The following is a 21,226-nucleotide window of genomic DNA, read 5'->3' as shown; positions in this document are numbered from 1 at the left end:
CCTTTAACATCAAAACCCCAATCATATCCATATCAAACCACATGATCAATCATATGTTTTTTCTTTTGTGTTTCTGTTTCCATAGTTCTTTCTCTGAATGTGGATAGCGTTCTTTCCCATAAGTTCCTCTGGATTGTCCTGGGTCATTGCATTGCTGCTAGTAGAAAAGTCTATTACATTAGATTTTGTGCCACAGTGTATCAGTCTCTGTATACATTGCTCTTCTGGTTCTGATCCTTTCCCTCTGTGTCAATTCCTGAAGATCTTTCCAGTTAACATCTTACCTTCCAGTAGTAAAGGCTAGGCAAGGGAGGTTAAGTGACTTGCCCAGGGTCACACAGCTAGGATGTGTTTGGGACCAGAGTTGAACCCAGCTCCTTCCATCTCCAGGCCTAGTTCTCTAGCCATTTGAGTCACCTACCTGCACCCTAATTATATCTTTCAACATTAGAAATTTAAGGTATAGCATAAATAAGTACATAACTTTTGTTTAAGTTTTGGAATTCTCATTAGTTAGATTTTTTTTCCCCCTCAAGCACAAATTGGAATAAAGCCTCTGAGGGAAATTGTAGCTAAATTTAATCATGGGAAGGCTAAATGATTAGACTACAAAACAGAGCTTCCTTCCAAACATCTAAAGACAGGTTTTAATACGAGCTAGCATTTCACATTGTTACTTTCAGAAATAGAAATAAAGCAATTTTAAACTTTAAAATCATGTAAATAAGAATGAACTTGGATTTTGGTTAGATCTAGTTTTGAATCCAGTCATTGACTCTATAGTCAAGGCTTATAATTGTGCTAACCCCATAATCTCTCTGAGTTACTACTTTTTCTTTGTAAAATAATAATAGTGATAGTAATTAACTGACTGTTGTGAGGATCAAATTTGATATTGTATATATAATATTTTCAGTTTGAGGATGCTATGTATATCCATTATCAATTATTACATATAGTTTAATGATTTGAATATTGACTGGACATTTTATATTGAGGATAAATTTAGGCTGGCATTTTATATGGTATTATAACTTGGCTAAATTCATTATGAATTCTGCTCCAGCTAAAATGACTCACTGGTACAACAATTTAAAAAATTAATGTAAAAGAACTGTGAATTAAGGTGTTGGCTGAAAATCCCAAGGATTCATGACATATATCAAGTATAGGCATTTGTGTTTTTCAGAAAGAATTCAGAATTATGCTCCAGCTTTTACAATGTTGGGTTATTTAAATGAATATCTACAACTGAAAAAAGAGGCAGCAGATGCATATCAAAGGTAAAGTATATATTTAATGTTATCTGAGTAACGAATATGTTCTTTATTTTCTACTTGGATTTAATGAAACTATCATCAGAGATTTGTACTAAATAAATAAATGTTTTATAAATTCCTAATCTTTCATCATATGTAAACATGCTTCTAAAAGTGGGAAAGATGGAAACTTGGGTATTTATCTATATAATCTTTATCCCACTATAGAATTTTAAACATTTTCTTTTTAGGGAAGTATAATTTTCTGTATGGAACTCTAGATTTCTCTATAGCTTGATCTTCTTTGTAAAATAAATTTGTTTAGCCAGGGAAGGTAGAAGGAGAACCAAAAAATACCTTCCAGATAACATGACAAAAAGAACTGAAATAATTTGCAGACCTCTGAATCTTATTATTAACTACATTATGAAAGGGATGTTACCTTTTGCTAACAAGAATATCTTCATTCAAAAGAGACACTTTACTAAAGGGGAGAAAATTCTTTTTTCCCTTAACTTAGTGATATGTATCATAGCGTTCCCTTTGTTAGGTGCATTTATTCCATCAGAGAAAGAATTCCTTGGTTATACTCTCCAAGAATGCCCTTTATAGGTACTAACAGTAATTCAAAGGAGCAACTGCTAGCTGAGGCTAGGAGCTTGTAAAACCAATTCTGGTTGATTATCTAGGTAAATGTAATAGAGACTCATGATTAAAGACACACTCTTAAGTATCTTTTAAAGGTACTTTCAATTTCTGTATATACTTTTTTCATGATTGCTATTACTTCAGATTTAAAATTACAGTCTCAATTTAAAACTACGAGTCACTGAGAGGTCACACTAATTTCTTTTCCCTGTCTATGTAAATGATTATATCTAACAATAAAGATGAAAAGAATATTTTTGAATGTAGATTATTCAAAATATTTTTCTTTTGCCAAGGGCAATTTTGTTACTGCAGAATGAAGAAAAACAAGAGATCTATAATGTTACATTAAGAAGTTATGGTCGTGTATTATGGTAAGCAAATTATTTTCTGTTTATTTTTGTGGGACCAGTTCTGATTTTTATTCCAAAAACATTTTATGAAATTTTCACCAAATTCATTATTTTAAATGGGATTTTGTAAGTATTTTTTTCACTTAAAGTTTTAAAAAATATATCCTATTTTTGAAATCTGAATTTGATCCCAATCTACCAAAACTTTTAAATGTAATTAAACTTCATTTGGAATTGTTTGCTTGCTTCCATTTGGTATGTTGGGAACAGAATATGTCACTCCTACTATTTGGAATGCTAAAGAAAACAATTTTTTAAATGTAGTTATTCTCTAAATTATGAACATTTCACTCCTAAATGCTAGCTTTACCTACACCTCTTGTTTTCTGCCCACTCTGAGGCTTCTCTGAAAAGCATCTGAGGTATTTTATACCTATTAGCCTATATAGTAACTTTCTGACCTCCTGTAATCCTCAGCAAGCAAAATCCCATTCACTCTTTGAAGATTATTGAAATATCATGTTTATGCCTTCCCATTTTCTTTTTTTCCCCTGCTGATAGATCAGGTAATTTCTTTTTCTTTTTCACAAATATATAAGTATCTTTGTTAATTCGTTTCTAATCTTATTCCTCTCCAAACCTTTCTAAGTTATTTCAGAAGTCTCTTTGTGTGTTTCACTGCCTTCTTCACTTCTTTCCATTTATTTTTACCCTTTTCTACTTTTTCATCATTGTATAATTTGTGATATTAGCTAATAGCCAAGTTCATGTACTCTTTTAAGATTTGCAAAATGCCTTCCACACATTATCCTCTTAACCCTGTGAGGTTTTTGTTATTGTTTACTCGTTTCAGGCATGTCTGAGTCTCTGTGATGACCCTATTTAGGCTTTTCTAGCAAAATTTTTAGGCCAACAAGTTTATGTGCTGGAGGATTTGAATATCTACATTGACTTTCTTCTATCACTGAACCAAAAGACATAGCAGTTACATCTATAAAGGAAGGATGTTTCATTTATTGCCAGATGTTTTTGTTTTTTACCCAGAAGCAAATTTCATTTTCTTTGACACTTACTTGATTGATGATGCAGAAGAATGAGACCTATAATATGAAAATAAGAAATTTTGTGTGATTATTATAGTCATTTGGGAAGGCTAAATTATGACATACATAGAGTAGTAGACTTGGAATCAAGAAGATCTGAGTTCAAATTCTACCTCAGTCACTTATGGCTTTGTGATCCTGTACAAGCTACTTAACCTCTTTCAGCTTCAGTTTCCTCATCTGTAAAAAAGGGGGAAATAATAATATCTATCTCATAGGGTTCTTTTGAAAGTTAGTTTGGATAACCTATAGAAAATGCTTTGCAAACTTTCAAGTGCTATATAAATGCTAGCTGTTGTTTATTATTATTTCTATTAATTTTATGGGGTCCAAATGGAAGACCTTGTCCATAGAGATAGATTTTTCAGAAATGTGCAGATGGCATTGTGCTTATGACATGAAGTCCCAGAGGGTTTTCCTCAGTGAAATCCCAGATATTTAAAAGGGATCAATCCAATAGTCTACAGATCAAGGGCAAAATAAAATAAAAAGGCCTGTGCCCTAGACATGCAGTTGGATGGACAGGCTTTCAAGTGAATGGATCTATCAGCACGTGGATCTTGGGCACTGCAGATGGACAGTGATTGGGACTTGATGTGGAATAGGAAGAAGGGAGTAGGTTGGATTCTATTTGGTATATATTGCAAGTCCTTTCAATATATCTTCATATTTATAGATGAATGCAGCAAAATTAGCTTTCTTATTCCTCAAACACAACATTCTATTTCTTGTTCATATACCTTTATAAAGGATGCCTTCAGACATTAATTCAAATGACACCTATATGAGACCCTTCCTGATCTCTCTAACCACCAGCCCCCTTTTTCTACCAAAATGATTTTGTGAATATTGTGTATCTATTTGTATATTGTCTCCTGTGATACAGTGTATGCACCTTAAGGCAGTTATTTCATTTCTGCCTCTAACCCAAGCACCTGGCACAGCACATAGTAGATACTTAATTTGGTTGACAAATTCTTAATAAACATTTTCTGGAATCATCTAAGTTGGACCAGCTAAACCAAAAAAATTTTTCTTATATCATAACAATGGGTTTATAAATATAAGAAATTCTCAACTTAAAAATGGATATTTTTTTGCAAAAACTTATTTTTAAATTGTTAAAAAGTTGTTTTTCACAGAAAAATCACCATCTTAACATCCCACCCAATTTAAGGATTTCTTCAATAATAATTGTGGTGAACAGAGAGCACAGACCTCTGCTTGAATACTTCTAGTTACCAAGATGCCCCCCACCATTTAAAAATAGAAGTTCTTAAAATTCTTTACAGTGAAACAAAATTTGTACCCCTGTAATTGACCACTTTATTCTAGTTATACCACCCAAAATATGTTAAGAATAAAAATCGAATCCCTCTTCTATGATAACTCTAAATATGATATTATCAATACCTGACATTTAGACAGTGTTTTAAATACTTCATTCTTAAACCTTATAACAACTCTATGAGGTAGATACTACAAATATTATCACCCTAATTTTATAGACAAGAAAATTGAGACCCAGAGAGGCAATTCAGGGCAACTGAAATTCAGAAAACTAGATTCAGAATTAGAGGACCTCATTTCAAGTCCTCCTTATGTCATTTACTACCTCAGATAAGTCTTATTACTTCTATGGGAGATGAGAGTTTTAAATCCTCATCAACTAGATGACTGGTCTGACATCTTAAAGGTCTGTTCTAGCTATAAATTTAGAATTGTTGGCATAGTAAATAGAACACTAATCCTAAAAAAGTCAGGAAGTTTCAAGTTCAAATCCAGATTCATATCTTCCCTAAATATTCTCCTAGCAAAATATCCCTAATTCTTAAAAATAGTATTACAATCATATGGCGTGTTCTCGGATTAGCCCTAAAAAAACATTCTTTGTCAATAATTAAGTTGTCAGTCAGGCCCTACCCCTAGTGGTCTAGATCCCATTCCTTTCAGACTTTATTCTGTATAGTTCTTATCTAAAACACCATCCATGGGTACCAATGAAGCTCAGGCTGTTTGTTAATCTGTTCCTCTTCACTCTCACTCACTGGTCTAATTCTCTTTCCAGGAAACTTCTATTGTGCTGTTTCTCATGTGCAATTATTTACTGATTAGCTGCAGTCTATAGCAACTGTATCTTTTTGTTGTTCTTCAGGTCAACTGAAATTTCAATTTATAACCATATAGAATAAATAGAATACTGATGTGAAAGAAATATATTTTTATGTCAGGAAAAAGTACAGAATTATTTTTCCTCAACTTTTTTAAAATTTATTTTGTCTGGGTTATACATGCATTATTATGCAAAACATTTCCATGTTATTCATTTTTATAAGTGAATAATCTTATAAAACCCAAACCCCAAATCATATATTCAAATAAGTGATAGGACAAAAATGTTCACATGTGTAATTTAAATGGAGCAAAATTAGGAGGTCATTACTGTTTATTGAATATTCAGTTTGGATTACTTATACACTTTTAACTTCTTTCTCTATAGTATTCTGTTTTATGGTACTTTAGTATTAGGGGAATATTGAACCTTAGCTATTAAAAAAAGTAAGTGTAAATGAAATTCTTATAGGAATAGTTCTTAGTAAATTATAGTTCTTGAGTTGTTATACACTTTTAGTTTTTGATGATATAAATTAGAGTCCTTTCTCTCTCAGTGCTATTGCAGAATATGATAAAGCAATCCAGGCTTTTAAGTCAACCCCTCTGGAAGACTTCGATGACATCATAGGTCTCGCACTTGCTTTATTCAAGAAAGGACTTTTTCAAGAGAGTAACAAAGGTGAGTCTGTTGCTTGAAGTGAAAGTGTACACCTTCCCCATGGAGAAGTAGAATTTATCTTTGTAGTTTGGATGTTTTAATGTAGTTATAAAGTTCAAATTTTTGATACCATAAGTTGATAAGCTATTTTAATGTTGGTCAGAAACAAAACAGATCAGCCTTTTGGGTTTTCCTGGGGCATACTAAAACATTTGTTTACTATTATTAGACTATGAGGCAAAACTCTGTTCATAGCATGACCCATTTATTGTGTCATGGGTCTAAACATTTGGGTATCTTCTGGAATTACCTCTGACTCGGGCTGTGTCCTAGGGTAGAATGGTAGAAAAAGGAATCTCTAGGCAACTTTTTGGGCCCAGATTCCCAGAGATTACCATTGTAGAAACTTAGTTAAATGAATTATTAATCTTTATTATTGTATTTATTTAAATGTAATAATAAAGATACTCATTCTTTTTGCCTCTGTTTTAAAAATTGGGATTACTTTCTATTCATTTTTTTTTCCAAATCACCTTAATTTAACAGCCTATGAGAGAGCCTTGTCCATTGTTGAATCAGAGCAGGACAAAGCTCATATCCTGACGGCGCTGGCAATAGCAGAATACAAACAAAATAAAATGGACACAGCCAAGACATTACTATTCAAATGGTATGTATAGTTGACATTGATTTTTAGTCATTTTTATATCAGAGGATGACTAGGTTGAAATTTGTGTTTATTTAGAAGCAAAAGAAACAATCGTTGGTAGCCCTTTGATTATGAACTGTTGTAGTATCAGGTAGTGTTGGGAAAATCTTACCAATTTTTTTTTTCTTATGACAATATAGGCTTGAACTGTTTCTATATTTTTGGAGATAGGACAGTTAGGAAACAGCCAGCCCATCTACATTGTTTTTTACTTAATAATTTTTTTTCCAGTCAGCAAGTTTTTATTCAGCACCTACTACTATGTGCCAGGCACTGTGGAGACAAAACAAAATCCAAGACATTTCTTGTCCTTAAGAAGCCCACAAAGTAATGGAGGAGATAACAAGCAACAAATATATTTAGGCAGTCTATATTATACATGATAAATTAGGCAATCATTAACAGAGAGAAGGTGCTGGAATTAAGAGGAGTTGGGAAAGGCTTCCTATAGAAGATGGGATTTTAGTTGGGAATTGAAGGAAGCTGGAAGGCAAAGGTGAGGAAAGAGCATTTCAGGGAGGGGGGGACAGCCAGAGAAAATACTGAGGATCAAAAGATGTAGTATCTTGTAGGAACCCCAGGGAGGCCATTGCTACTTGACTGAAGAATATGTGGTAAAGAGAAAATGTTAGAAGCTTGGAAAAGGTGGAAGAGTTTATGTTATGAAGGACTTTGAATGCCAATTAGAGAATTTTGTATTTGATCCTGAAGGTAAAAGGGAGCCACTGGACTTTATTGAGTAGTGGGTTACGTGGTCAAATTTGTGTTTTAGGAAAATCACTTAGGTGGCTGAAAGGTTGATAAACTGAAGTGGGAGAGACATGAGGCAGGCAAATTCACCAGCAGGTTATTATTGCAAGTAGCCCAAGTATGAGATGATAGAGGCTTTACCTAGATGGTGGCGTATCAGAGGAATGAAGGGAATATATTCAAGAGATGTTGTAAAGGTGAAATCAATAGATCATTGCAACAGATTGGATAGGGACAGATTAGAAAATGAGGAATCCAAGATGACTTCTAGAATGTGAGCCTACTGAAGTGGGAGGATGTTATTTCCCCCTACCATAGTAGGGGAGAAGGTTTAAGGGGAAAGATGATTTCTGTTTTGAAAATGTTGAGTTTAAGATGTAGACATTCATTTGAAGATGTTTAAAAGTCAATTAGAGATGTGAGGTCAGCAGAAAGATTGGAACAGGAAAGACAGATTTGAGTATCATTAATATTTAAGATGATAATTAAATCTACAGGAGTTTTAGACATAAAGGGTGGTAACATAAGCAAATTAGAGGAGGATGGAAAAAAATTACCCATAAGATCTATGAAGAAGGAAGGATTTAATGACCAAATAAGAGATAGAGAAGATCATGAAAGGTAAAGTAAATAATTTGGATTATATGAAAATAAAAAGGTTTTGGAGAAACAAAACTGACGTGACCAAAATTAGAAGGAAAGCAGGAAATTGGAAACTTTTTTATACCAAGTTTTATAATGAACTCACTTTTCAAATATATAGGGAACTGAGTCAAATTTACAAAAATAGTCATTTCCTAATTGAGAAATGGTCAAAAGATTTGAACAGTTTTCAGAAGAAGAAATCAAAGCTTTAATCATTTGAAAAGTGCACTAAATCACTAATAATTAAGAGATATATAAATTAAAACAACTTTGAGATACTATCTCAGTTCTGTCAGATTGGCTAAAAGGACAAAGAAAATGACAAATATTGGAGGGCATGTGGAAAAAGAAGGTCACTAATACACTGTTGTGAACTGGTTTAGCTATCTTGAAGAGCAATTTGGAGCTATAAAACTGTTTTATCATTTGACACAGTAAATTTATGCTACATATTCTATCTATCCCAAAAAGCTCAAAGTAAAAGAAAAGGACCTTTTTGTACAAAAATCTTTATAGAAGCTCTTTTTGTGGATAAAGAATTTGAAATTGAGAGGTTGCCCATCAGTTAAGGAGTGGTTGAACAAGTTGTGATTTATGATTGTGAAAAGACTATTATGTGCTATAAGAAATGTTGAGCAGGTTGACCTAAAGACTTACATGAACTGATACAAAGTGAAGTGAGAAGAATCTGGAGAACCTTGTACATAGTAACAACAGTATTGTAATAATGGATTTCAAGCAATGCAATTTTTCATGATGATTCCAGAAGACTCGTAATGCAAATATTTAGTCATCTTCCAAAGAGAGAAATGATAAACTGAGTAAAGCAAAACATTTTTTTCAATTTCCTTAAAAAAACCAAACCTACTGTTTTTTTAAACAACATGGCTAATATGGAAAACTGTTTTTCATGCCTTCATATGTACAATGGGTAGGGGAGGGGCTGAAGGGAGAGAGAATTTGGAATTTAAAAAACAGTTTTTAAAAATCCATAAGATTTTTTTTTTGAGAATACTAAGTGGAATAGTATAGTAGGAGAAGAAAAGAGGACCTAGGGCAGAGCCTTGTAAGATATTTAGCATCTGCATGAGTATCTGGCAAAGAATACTGAGAAGCATCAATTTGAGAGGTAGGAGAAGAACCAGGAAAGGATGTCCTGAAAACCTAGAGAGAAGAGAAGATCCAGGAGGAGAGAGTGCTCAGTAGTGTCAAAGACTGCAATAAGATGAAGAAAAAGGAAGATTGAGTAAAGGCTACTGGATTTGTCAGTTGAGATCATTGGTAACTGGAATAAGCAGTTTCCGTGGAATGATGAGGTTAGAAGCTGGACTATGAAAGTTTGAGATTAGAGTTTGAAGAGAGAAAGTGGAGACTTCCATTGTAGTTTGCATTCTCAAGAAGTTTAGCCACAGGGGGCAGCTGGGTGGCTCAGTGGATTGAGAGCCAGGCCTAAAGATGGGAGGTCCTAGGTTCAAATCTGATTTCAGACACTTCATAACTGTGTGACCCTGGGCAAGTCACTTATCCCTGTTGCCTAGCCCTTACTACTGTTCTTCCTTGGAACCAATTCACAGTATTGAGGTAAGGGTTTAAAAAAAAAAGTTTAGCCACAAAGGTCAAAAGAGATAGAGGATGGTAGTTAACAGAGATGAAAGGATCAGGTATTTTTTGAGAATGGGGAAGACATGGCATATTTATAGTAGGAAAGGAGCCAGTAAACAGGGAAAGATTGGAGATAAATTATAGAATGGGAATGACAATAAAGAGGAATCTATGTTAGAGAAGATGGGATGAAGTAAGATTGCTTGGGCAGTTGGAGAGTTTAGTCTTTAGAAGGAATAAGATTACCTCTGGGTAATCAAGGGTGAAGAAGAAGAATGTTGGAGAGTATCTCTGAGTTAATATGAAATGAAAAAGATCCGGAGCTCATGGTAAATGACCTCACCTTCTTCTTTGAAATATAAGGCTAAGTTCTCAACTGAGGGGGAGTGGGGTAGATGGAGAGAAGCCAAGAAAGGTTTGAAGAGGGAAGAATAAGCTTAGAAGAGCCATTGTGGAAAGTGCATTGATAAGGGAATTGATAGTGAATTGATAAGGGAAGTGTAGAAAGATCGCCTAGCAACATAGAGAGCTTAATTGAGGTTGTGTAGCATAAATTTGTATTGACCCAGCCAGAACAGTTGCTTGATTTTTTTTTTCACCTCCATTCAGCAGCATGTTTAGGAATGGTGGGAGCCATCAAAGGCTGACTTGGCAGAGTGCAATAGGAAATATAAATTGATTTGAGAAGTGACCTTGTTGAAACTAATAGGGGGTCTTATTGTCTATCTTCTCTATATGATCAGGAATCTTTATTTATGCCTGTTTCATGTTGCTGGATTTAGAACCTAAATTTTTGCCTAGTTCCTTTCTGTCTTAAGTTTTAGTTCATTTTTTCATTCTCAGTGGTGATGCCATTTATCTTTTCTACCAAAACTGAGAATTCAAGAATGTTACATTTTTAGTGGTTGTACAGGAACTTTTGAGTGTCTATTGTATATTTATAGTAGGTACTTTTTGATATGGACAAGTCAGGAGGGTAATTATGGAAGTGTAATGTAACCACATAAAAATCTTCAAAAAGTATTTGCAAAGTAAGATTAAAAAAAAAAATTAGAACTATATATACTCCTTGAAGGCAGGAACTTCATTCTTGTATTCATCTTTGTAATCCTAATACCTTACCTATGAATTTATTAACATCTTATATTAATAAACATTTGTTGAATGGAATATTATAGGACTGGAACATCTAAACAGTGAAAGTTTCAGTTCAATAAATACTTATTAAGTTTGATGAGGGAAACTTTTGTAAATTATAAATATTGTTTGCAAAGAATATGAATGTTTCCTTTTGCGTCAGTGTATAGAATGAACTTTGCTCTTTTGTCACTGATATTAAATTTGTATTGCATCATTTTCTTCTTTCTTTCTAACACACCTGTCTGATTGTTAGTGTTTGTTAGTGTTACATGTACTGAGTATGTCCTTCCTTGGGCTACATTGCTAAATACCCTCCAGGCATGTTTCCATATTCTTGTTTCTTTCTGATAAGCTTTTTTCCCCAGAATAGTTTGTATGTAAATTAGAGTTCTAATGCTTATTTACTACTACAGAGAACTAAACACATTGCTCTACATCTCCCTTAATACTATATTGGTTCAACAGGTATGCCATTTTTTGCAACATAATTAATAATTGTTTTTACTTAATTCTTCTGAACACTTTTTGAAAGACTTTTGGGACAAGTATAGTCCAAACTCATGGCAATTGCTAGGAATTCCTATAATTTATCCAAAGTTTATAGATTAGAAGCATGGTATAATGGAAAGAACACTGGCCCAGAATTTGTGAGCTTCTTTCTATGCCTAGCTATGAAAATTTGAGTAAGTTACCTGAACTCTAGGCCTTAGTTTCTTTTTTGGTAAAATGAGATAACTGGACTAATGTTCACTCCAATAAGAAATTCTGTAAGTCTGAGATGTCTTGGTATATATTAATAATATTTCCTATCCATTTTTACTTTAGCCTCTAAATCAGATTTCACAAGAGGTGTTTATATCAATTGCCAAAATTCTCATAAGCTTTAAATTTCATTAAGTCCCCAAAAAATTGACTAGAGTTGTAATAGACATGAGTAAAATATGTAGCTTTTATACGGAGTTCTGGTTGCTGCAACATTGTGCTAATTAGATGAAAACTTTTGGGGGGAACCATGAGAAATTAGATATTTTTACATTGAAGATGTTATTTTTTTCTTCTTTATTACTCATTTCAGGATGATTGTCGAAGTCAAACATTTTTACCAAAATTATTTCAGTAACTTCTCAAGAGGTTCACAGAACTTGATTCAGTATTTTTAAGGACTTTAAATAACTTGATTTGGGGGAAAAAAAGGTCTTTCTCAACTCCTGTTCCTGCCCACCTCTTACCCCTCTCCCCCACGACTAACATGGATGTTTTATTATAATAGTACTAGTATATAGTATATAGTTTCATAATCCAGATAAATCAGAAGATTTGCTCTGGTGAGACCTTTTTAGTAAAAATGATTTTAGGTAGTTTCTTTGACAGATAACGATAAGAATTCTTAGAAATTGTATGCTGTTGTATATTGTAAATTTTGTATTTTTTTTCCTCTTTTCTGAACTTGCAGTTCTATCTTAAAGGAACCAACCACAGAAAGTCTTCAGGCACTCTGTGCTCTAGGACTGGCAATGAAGGATGCTACCCTTTCAAAAGCAGCACTTAATGAATTATTAAAGCATATAAAACTGAAAGATGATGATTATCAGAAGTGCCTTATTACAGCAGCTGTTTGTGCATTACAAGGTCGAAATGTGTCAGTGCAGAGGCAGGTGTCTAAAGCTATCCACAGGTAAAAATCTGTATTTGAGAACTTTGAATTTCACTTATTATAGTTAGCTTTAGTGTAAGATCTGAGTGAGCATGTTAAAATGAAATAAGTCCATTATTACAAATATTTGTAGTCTCAAGGTGCAGAATGAGATATAAATTTCTAAGATACAGCAAATGTGGGAATTTATCTTGCTTGACTATGCCTATTTGTTATAAGAATTTTGTTTTTGTTTTATGAAGGGAGGGAGTTGAGGTGAAAAGGGGACTGGTAATGTAACAACCATAGGCAAGTTACTAAATTTTGACATATTCTAGGCTTCTCATGAAGAATGCAAATTATATGTTAGCAGTCTGAAGATTTGAACACTTCTACCTGCCCCAGTAAATACATAAGCTTATTTGAGAAAGTAATAGCCTTCCCTCATATAAGTTAGATTTAAGAGAAGCATTTTCACTTGCAAGTTGACCAAACCAGTTTCCTTTACTAGCTTAGTTCTATGCAGTCTTTTCTCAATTAATCATTTTTTGTGTAACTTAAATTTGGCCCTTTAAAATACGTATCTCCTTGATATTTAAGGCAAGTAATTGCTCAGACATTGAGATGATGTAGTACAGTGGATAGGGAAGTAGTTTTGTGTCAGGAAGACCTGGATTTAATTTTTCCTCTTCTATAAACTGAGATGACAATGAGTATATCATTTAACCCCTCAGAATTGTAAAAAGTTTCTTAGAGGAAATTTTCTCACCTTTCTTTATCTCCTTTTATTATAATTGTATTGTACTTTTATAGAGATATTATAGTCATACAACAGAAAATAGCTTATATTTTCCTTGAAAATTAGGAATTTCCTATTAACAAGGAACATTTATCATGAATGAATTGTATATGACTAAAATAATTTATGCTTAAAGTTCTGAGAAGGGAAAATTGAAAATTATTTTATTTGCTTTTGTGTAAATAACTACATATGTAATTTTTTTTATCTCCTCTCTAGTAACCCAGCAGATCCTGCCCTTTGGTCTCTTTTATCCCGAGTGGTTCCACAATATACCCCACGAAATGCCCAAGTAAGTTACTACCTAAAGTCTGACAAAATGTTATGGTTTTTAAGTTTTACAACCATCAAAGAATTGTAAGGGTCCTAAAAAGTCCATCTACTTCAACCCATATTTGGCTAAGAATCTCTACTATAGTATCACTAACATGCTTATCTAACAACATTGGAAACTTCCTCTCAAATGAAAACCACTCTCCAAAAACAACTCATTTTTCTAATATAGCTCAAATGGTCTAGTAATTATGAAAATATTCCTTATATTGAACTAAAATATATCCCTTTTAAAATTCAATCTATTGTTCTTACATTGTCCCTTTGAGCCATGATCAAGTTTAATCCTTTTTTCATGTGATAGCTTATAAAAATAAGATCTTATCATATCTTTTCTAGGTCAAACATTTCAGTTCCTTCACTTAATTCTTGTATATCTAGTTATTCTACAGAGAAAGTGAATAGAGCATAAATCTGGTTTGGTCAGGGATGATTTCAGTCAGAGGCTGTAGCCTTTCCCCTCTTGGGGTGATATTACCTCTTTAATTCAGTCTATAATATTTTTTTTTGCTTGCCAGGTAACCAAATTCCTATTAAATTCCTATTAAATATCTAGTCCCCTAAAACACCTTGAACTTTTTCATAAAATGTGTCCATCCATTATCATACCCATCTTGTGTTTGTGAAGTTGATTTTATAAACCCAAATGTAGGATTTAATGGTTAGAGTTCTAGCTTTAGAATCAGGCAGGCCCAAATTTGAATCTTGCCTTAGACATTTACTCTCTGTATGTTCCTAAGCAAGTCCCTTAAGTGTTCCTCTTCTGTAAAATGAAGATATTAATAATAGCACTTGTACTTGTTCTTGAGGTTCAAATTTAAAAAAAAAACATAACATTTTGCAAATTTTAAAATACTATATAAATGTTTAAGATGATAAGATAAGTTTCAGTTTACTAAATCCATATTTTAACTTTTGCAGATCTTTTTGGGAGTTTGACTTTGTTATTCAATAGGTTAGCTATCCCATATCTCAGCTTCATTCCAATGGCACATTTGACAAGTGAGCTGCCTGTGGATTTAGATCATTGATAAAAATGTTGAACAGTGACAAAGAATAGATTCTTGAGACATGGCAATAGACATCTCCTTTCAAGTTGTTACTGATCCATTAGTGATTGATTACTCTTTGGTTCTGGTCATTCAACCAGTTTCTGAATCCACCTTACTATATTGCTATCTAGGTGACATATCTATTTTGGCTACAAATATTTATAATAATACAAAAAACTAATTTGGTTAATGGGAGAGGTTTGCATCCCATTTGATACCAGGTTTGAGCACCCTATTTTTCAAAGGTTATTGATGAGCTATTTAGAGTAGTGAGGGAGGACAATTGAATGGCCCAAGACCTCAAGATCTTGCTGTGGGAAGAATGGTTGAAGGTGCTTAACTTGAGAGAAAAGAACTGAGTGGATGTGGGGCATCTAAGTATTGTTTTCAAGTATTGAAGGACTGTCTGCCAGAGGAAGAGGACTTAGACTAGATCTACTTGTTCCCCTAAGAGTAGAACGAAGAGCAAATGATAGAAGTTGCAAAGAAGTTTTTATGGCTTGATTTAAAGATAGAATTCCTAATATTTAAAACTGGGCTCAAATGGAATTGAATGCCTTATGGAGTAATGATCTCCTTTAGAGATCCACTAGAGGCCTTCAAGAACAATCTGGAGGATCTTTTGTTAGGGATTTTGTAGAGGGGATTCTTATTCAGGAATGCGTTAGACTAGATTCTGGTTGCTGAGGTCCCTTCCAGCTCAAATTCTTTGATTTGGATGTTTTGTGATTCATTTCAAAATTATTTTTGTTTTATGCCATATTAAGGAAGAACAGAAAAAGCTTCTTTGGTAGAAGGTAGAATATTAGCTGATATTTGAAAAGGAAGACCGGGAAACCAGGCAACAGAAGAGAGGCATAAGCAGAGATTTCCAGACATGGGAGAATAATTTCTAAGATCTTTTGCAATTTTAAATCTGCAGTCCTATGCTTTACGAGAGGATATGGGTAAAAATTGTATGGAATGAGAAGAACTGGAGGTAGAGAAAAGAAAAGAATTCTAGGCAGGGGTGACTGAGAAGATGACAGTGAGTTCCACAGCAATAGTAAAAATTTAGGAAGAGAAGAGGACTTTGGATTTAAGATGTTATTATTCAGTCATTTCAATTATGTCTAACACTTCATTACTTCTTTTGGAGTTTTCTTGGCAAACACTGGAGTAGTTTGACATTTCTTTGTCCAATTCATTTTATTGATGGTGGAAACTGAAGCAAACAGGGTTAAATGACTTGTTGAATGTCTTACAGATAGTGTCTGAGGTGGAATTTAAACTCCTATCTTCCTGACTTTGGGCCCAGGACTCTATCCACTTCACCACCTACCTGACTCTGAGTTTAAGATATCTATATCTAATGTGAAATATCTAATAGGCAATTGGAGATGGGGATCATTACTAGTGCTAGTTACTTTTAATTGATTGTTATCAATTATTATTATGGCTTTTAAAAAATCTATTAGTGTCACAACAATTTGAATGAATAAGAAATACAGTAATGAGTTACTCTTAGTAATAATGAGTTGCCTCAAATAAAGAACTTTGAGGTTTGATGAGTTGGGAAAATCCTAACTTTTCAAATAAGTAATTAAAAGGTATTGCTTTGTTTTTCTATGACTTTACATATTTGTTGCAATGGAAGATTTCTCAGTGAGAAGGGAACCCCAGAATATGGCAGGTTAATGAGTAACAATAGATAAGCCCTCCCCTCCATAAAGGTAAAGCATTTTTCCCCAATATTCTCAGAAAACAAAAAGTATAAAAAAGGACCTAAACAAATAAGGCAGTTTTGTTAATATCTTCATAAATTTTATGTAGCTGCATATGTTGTATATGTATGAGTTAAAAAGTGCCTTAAATAAGTCTCATGGTTCTTTTTTTGGAGAAATATTTTTGTTTGATTATTTTCATAATATAAATTCTAAAAAAAATTTTTAAAGGGGGCATTAAGGTGACTAGGACTAGAGATAGGAGGTCCTGGATTCAAATCTAACCTCAGGCACATCCTTGCTGTGTGACCCTTGCCAAGTCACTTAACCTCCCTTGCCCAGCCCTTACTGCTCTTCTGCCTTGGAACCAGTATACAATATTGATTCTAAGAATGTAGGGGTTTTTTTAAAAAGAATTTTAAAAGATAACATCTTAACTATTTTGTGCATTTTCTGCAACAATCGTAATGTAATTGTGCAATATTTTGTATTTCAGGGTGGAGCTGTAGCAGGAAAAGTGGCACATATACTTGACTCAAATCATGGAAAGGTTTGTTTCCCCTTGTTGCAAAAAAAATTCTACCTTGATATAAATCATATTAATAATATAGGAGAATTAAATGACTCTCAAATGTGATTGTGAATCTTGAAATTTCTCAGATTTGTGAATGTTAAAAAATTCCCCATTGGGGAATTTTTTATTGGGACAATTCCCTATTGGAACTATTCCCCATTTTAAACAGTGAAGCTACTTAGATCTAAAATGTGAGAACTCTACTTAGATCAGAAATGGGAAGACCTCTACTCCACCCATACTTAAGACTGCTTTAGGGGAGAAAATTCCTTGCTAAACAATGAAAGTACTTAAACTCATACTTATAATGAGGCAAAAAGTTCTTTAAGCCGTGCCTATTTTTAGAATTAATACAATAGGGTGCTAAGTAACTATAAAGGTCAGGCAACTTGTGAATTTACAAGGAGCAAAGAGGTGAAAACTTATTCAGAAGTTTTTTTCTGGTTCAAACTTACTAAAAGGATTAGTTGACTCAGCTGTGAATTCAGAATGGGCTGTCCTTTGGAAAACATCTACTGTGATTGGTAGATGGAAGAACTTAGGGGAGGTGACATAGGAGAAAACCCCCTATATAAGAAAAAGGAATCTCTTGAGAAGAAGATCTCTTGAGAAAAAGTGCTCTTGAGAGACAGGCTCGAAGGAGGGTCTCTTGAGAAAGAAGCTCTTGGAGGAAATCTCTAAGAAGGTCTCTCAAGGGAGGCTGACTCTGGCTGGAACTCCCTCTGGGGAGACTCTGTCCCTCTGAATCCTTGCTTGGACAAATCTTATGGTGAGTGATGTTAAGTCTTAGGCCTGGGTTGGCCAGGGCTGCCCTGGGCCGGCCTATTCTTTTCTCATTAATTCCTTTTCTCTCTCCTCTCTTTAATTCCTCATTGTATTATTAATTAAACTCTCTATAAAACCCAATTGACTTGGGTATATTCATAATTGGGAATATTTCCCTGGCGACCACCTTATATTTTGATTTAAAAGAAGACACTGTAGTGAAAACATATTTTCTGCGATCACAGATTTACTCACCCACTCTTATTATATCTATCACAATTTATATCTTCCACTATTTTACTCACTACAGTTTACAACCTCAACTATTTTAACTATTATAGATTAAATGACTTTTAGAAAAGGGTCATGTCATATCCTCAGCCTACATAAAAGTAGATTTTGACAGCATTCTTTTTCATTATACAGAAAGCCTTATTGTATACTGCAGTCAATCAGTTGGCAATGGGAAGCAATTCAGCAGAAGATGGTAAAAATGATCCACTAAAGACCATTCAGAAGGCAGTCCTATTATCTCCAGGTAAATAACATAAAAATTAGTATTTTTCAGACTAAAGGGTGTGGAAAGGAAACAAGACTGACATTTGGGGGGGAAAGGGGCAACTGGGAGTGGCAGTTGGGTCTTGTAACTAGGACTTCCTTCCTGCTGGGCTCTTTTACTTCCTGGTGTTGGAGGTGGGAGGAGTGTTGGCTTCTCAGTCTGGATTAGGAACGCCTCTTCTTGTTTCAGCCTGAAGACACAGGCCTAACCAGCTCTTAAGGTTAGAACTGTTCTTGATGCTTTCTGTCTACTGCTAAGATCCTGAAATTGACAAAACTAGGACAGATATAGTGGTAGACAGGAGTGAGAGAAACCCTCTCCCAGCCTGTGAGGTCTGGCCTCAGCTCATAAAGCTGAGAAAGACTCCAACCTTATTTAGGGGCCTCCCTCTTCCCTTTTTGAAAATAATTCTGAGAGAAGAATTTCCGTGTCCTGGAAGTCTGGATCAAAAAGTCTAATTTCTCTTTTAAATTCCTTCAAACATCTCACTGGTTCTGAAAAGGCATCTGTTTTTTCAGACTTTCAAGGTCAGCTGTTGTAAATGGTTTATGTGTTTTAATATGAATTATGCTGCTATCTTGTTGTAGGCTTGTTTGATCTCTTAGTGGTAATATTGGTATTCCACCTTCAGCCCCATCTGTATTTTCTTGCTCAACTACATCGTTATTTTTAGGTATTTCATGTTGTGTGTTAATACATTTGCCACATTGTTTCTCCTCAGTCAGTTGCTTAATCATTTGCTTTAGTTGCATCATTTTCTCCCTCATGACTAAAATCATCACAGCCATTTCATTGTTTTTTGCTTTTTTTCCATAAATTAGATGCACACCTTTTTATAGGGCATAGTATAATTGGATTAAGAAGAATAATGCTCCAGCATATGTGGGAATGAATGAAATCAAGAGATATATACTTATATTCAGCCATTGCAAACTTTCATAGATCTGAAGCAGAAAATAAATATATCCTAATCTTGACCAAAAATGAGTTGTAAAACATATAAAAGAAATGTCCAATCCAGGCTAGACAACTCATGGCAAGTAATAGTTTCTTTGTCGTCTTGTATTTTGAAAAGCCTTTTGCAACAGAAAAAATGTTTTTAAGTCTAGCCCTTTAAGAGTCGCCTCCTCCCTTCAAAAGGAGTGGTTTCTTTTGGGTGTGGTGTCACTAGGCACTGAGGCAGTGCACTCAACACTACTCTCAAAATGGCAGCTTTCCACAGTCACACAGACTTTTGAAATGTATGTAGGCCCAATTTCTCTGAAACTTCTCTGACACCTCCAACTGCCTTCTTTTTCCCAAATTCTTGACAAAATAGGTTGGAAAACCTAGCTGGCTTTGCCAAAAACTGTAATATTTATTGGGAAAGATGGGGGGATTGAAAAAACAGGGGATAAGGAAGGTTTGTAGCAGGGAATGGAGGAGTTTAAGGGAGAGATGCCCCCTGCTGAGAGGCAGCAGCTGGGGTCCTATAAGGACTCTTTGTTGTTGAATGACTGAGCTGATTGTTCAGCTCCCTCTATGCCCAGAAAAGATAGTCCACTTATCTGATTGTGATATTCTAATAAGAGAAATTTTAATAACCAGTTTGGATTGGAGACATATCAGGGAAAAAGGGAAGAGGGAGGTCTCTAAATAAGGTTGGAGTCTTTCTCAGCTTTATGAGCTGAGGCCAAGCCTCACAGGCTGGTGGAGGGTTTCTCTTACTCCCGTCTACCATTATATCTGTCCTAGTTTTGTCAATTTCAGGATCTTAACAGTAGACAGAAAGTAACAAGAACAGTTCTAACTTTCAGAGCTGGTTGGGCCTGTTTCTTCGGGCTGAACGGAGTAGAGGCACTCTTAATCCAGACTGAGAAGCCAACACTCCTCCCACCTCCAACACCAGGAAGGAAGGAAGCCCAGCAGGAAGGAAGTACTAGTTACAAGACCCAACTGCCACTCCCCTTTCCCCACCAAATGTCAGTCACCTTCCTTTCCACAAGGGGCTTTATGAAAAAAAATCAATACTTTAGCACCTTATTTGTTGATATGAAAATGGAACTGATAACTAAAAATAATTTTTATCTCTTCATTAAAACAGACCCATTAGAACCTGTACTTAGAAATGTACTTCATTGAAAAAGTACTACAATTGTATTTGGAGTGCATAGAATAATTTTAAAGCAAATGAGCTCTCTGTTTCACCCCCTTCTACTTTAGTAGTTTAATGAGGTTTTAATATAGATATTAAGTTGTTTTCTGTATGTCTATTTAATCATAACTGGAGGATTAGCTTCTTGAGCAAAAAGATACTAAGTACTTCTTGTGTGTATAATACTGAATAGTGATGATGATGTAAAGGTCCAAGAGATCTAATGGCTATTTGTGCTAATTAACACAACTTTACTCTGTGGCACTCTTAACCCCAACCAGTAATCTCATAAAATTTGTTAAATGTAAATTAACATGTAAACTTGTTAGAATAATAAGACTTGGAGCCAGAAGGAATATTAGGAATTTTCACCTGGTCCTCCTTGCAGCAAAGGGAGGGAAGGAAATAAACATTTATATACCATTTACTATGTACCACACACTGTGATAAGCATTTCACAAACATCTCATTTGATCCTCACAGCAACCCTGAGAGAGGTACTATTATTTATCCCCATTTTATAGTTGAGGAGACTAAGGCAACAAAGGTTAAATTACTTACCCAGCATAACACAACTATAATAATAAGTGTCTGAGGCTGAATTTGAACTCATGTCTTCCTGATTTTAGGCCCCGTACTCTTTCCACTGTACCAATTAGCTATAATTCTTTTGTTCTTCCTCAGTTGATTCC

At 34.3% G+C, this 21,226-nt stretch overlaps 2 protein-coding genes across 10 annotated transcripts in view; one reads left to right on the top strand and one right to left on the bottom strand.

Moving 5' to 3' along the window:
• SKIC3 (SKI3 subunit of superkiller complex) overlaps nucleotides 1-21,226 on the top strand; it is a 137,867-nt gene that overhangs the window by 82,454 nt on the left and 34,187 nt on the right. For all 9 annotated transcript variants that reach the window (XM_056824668.1, XM_056824664.1, XM_056824660.1 and 6 more), the window contains 8 exons: nucleotides 1,190-1,283; nucleotides 2,204-2,281; nucleotides 6,033-6,157; nucleotides 6,683-6,806; nucleotides 12,436-12,657; nucleotides 13,634-13,706; nucleotides 16,999-17,052; nucleotides 18,268-18,379. In XM_056824668.1, the coding sequence (XP_056680646.1) occupies nucleotides 1,190-1,283; nucleotides 2,204-2,281; nucleotides 6,033-6,157; nucleotides 6,683-6,806; nucleotides 12,436-12,657; nucleotides 13,634-13,706; nucleotides 16,999-17,052; nucleotides 18,268-18,379 (882 nt within the window). The remainder of the gene's footprint in view (nucleotides 1-1,189; nucleotides 1,284-2,203; nucleotides 2,282-6,032; nucleotides 6,158-6,682; nucleotides 6,807-12,435; nucleotides 12,658-13,633; nucleotides 13,707-16,998; nucleotides 17,053-18,267; nucleotides 18,380-21,226) is intronic.
• FAM81B (family with sequence similarity 81 member B) overlaps nucleotides 3,263-21,226 on the bottom strand; it is a 178,126-nt gene continuing 160,162 nt past the window's right edge. Inside the window, exon 12 of the transcript XR_008917898.1 lies at nucleotides 3,263-3,360. The gene's annotated coding sequence lies outside the window, so the exon portion shown is untranslated. The remainder of the gene's footprint in view (nucleotides 3,361-21,226) is intronic.

This window comes from Monodelphis domestica, chromosome 3 (assembly GCF_027887165.1).
Source record: "Monodelphis domestica isolate mMonDom1 chromosome 3, mMonDom1.pri, whole genome shotgun sequence".
NCBI lineage: Eukaryota > Metazoa > Chordata > Mammalia > Didelphimorphia > Didelphidae > Monodelphis > Monodelphis domestica.
The sequence above is the reverse complement of the archived record's forward strand: the minus strand, read 5'-3'. Positions and strand labels throughout refer to the sequence as shown.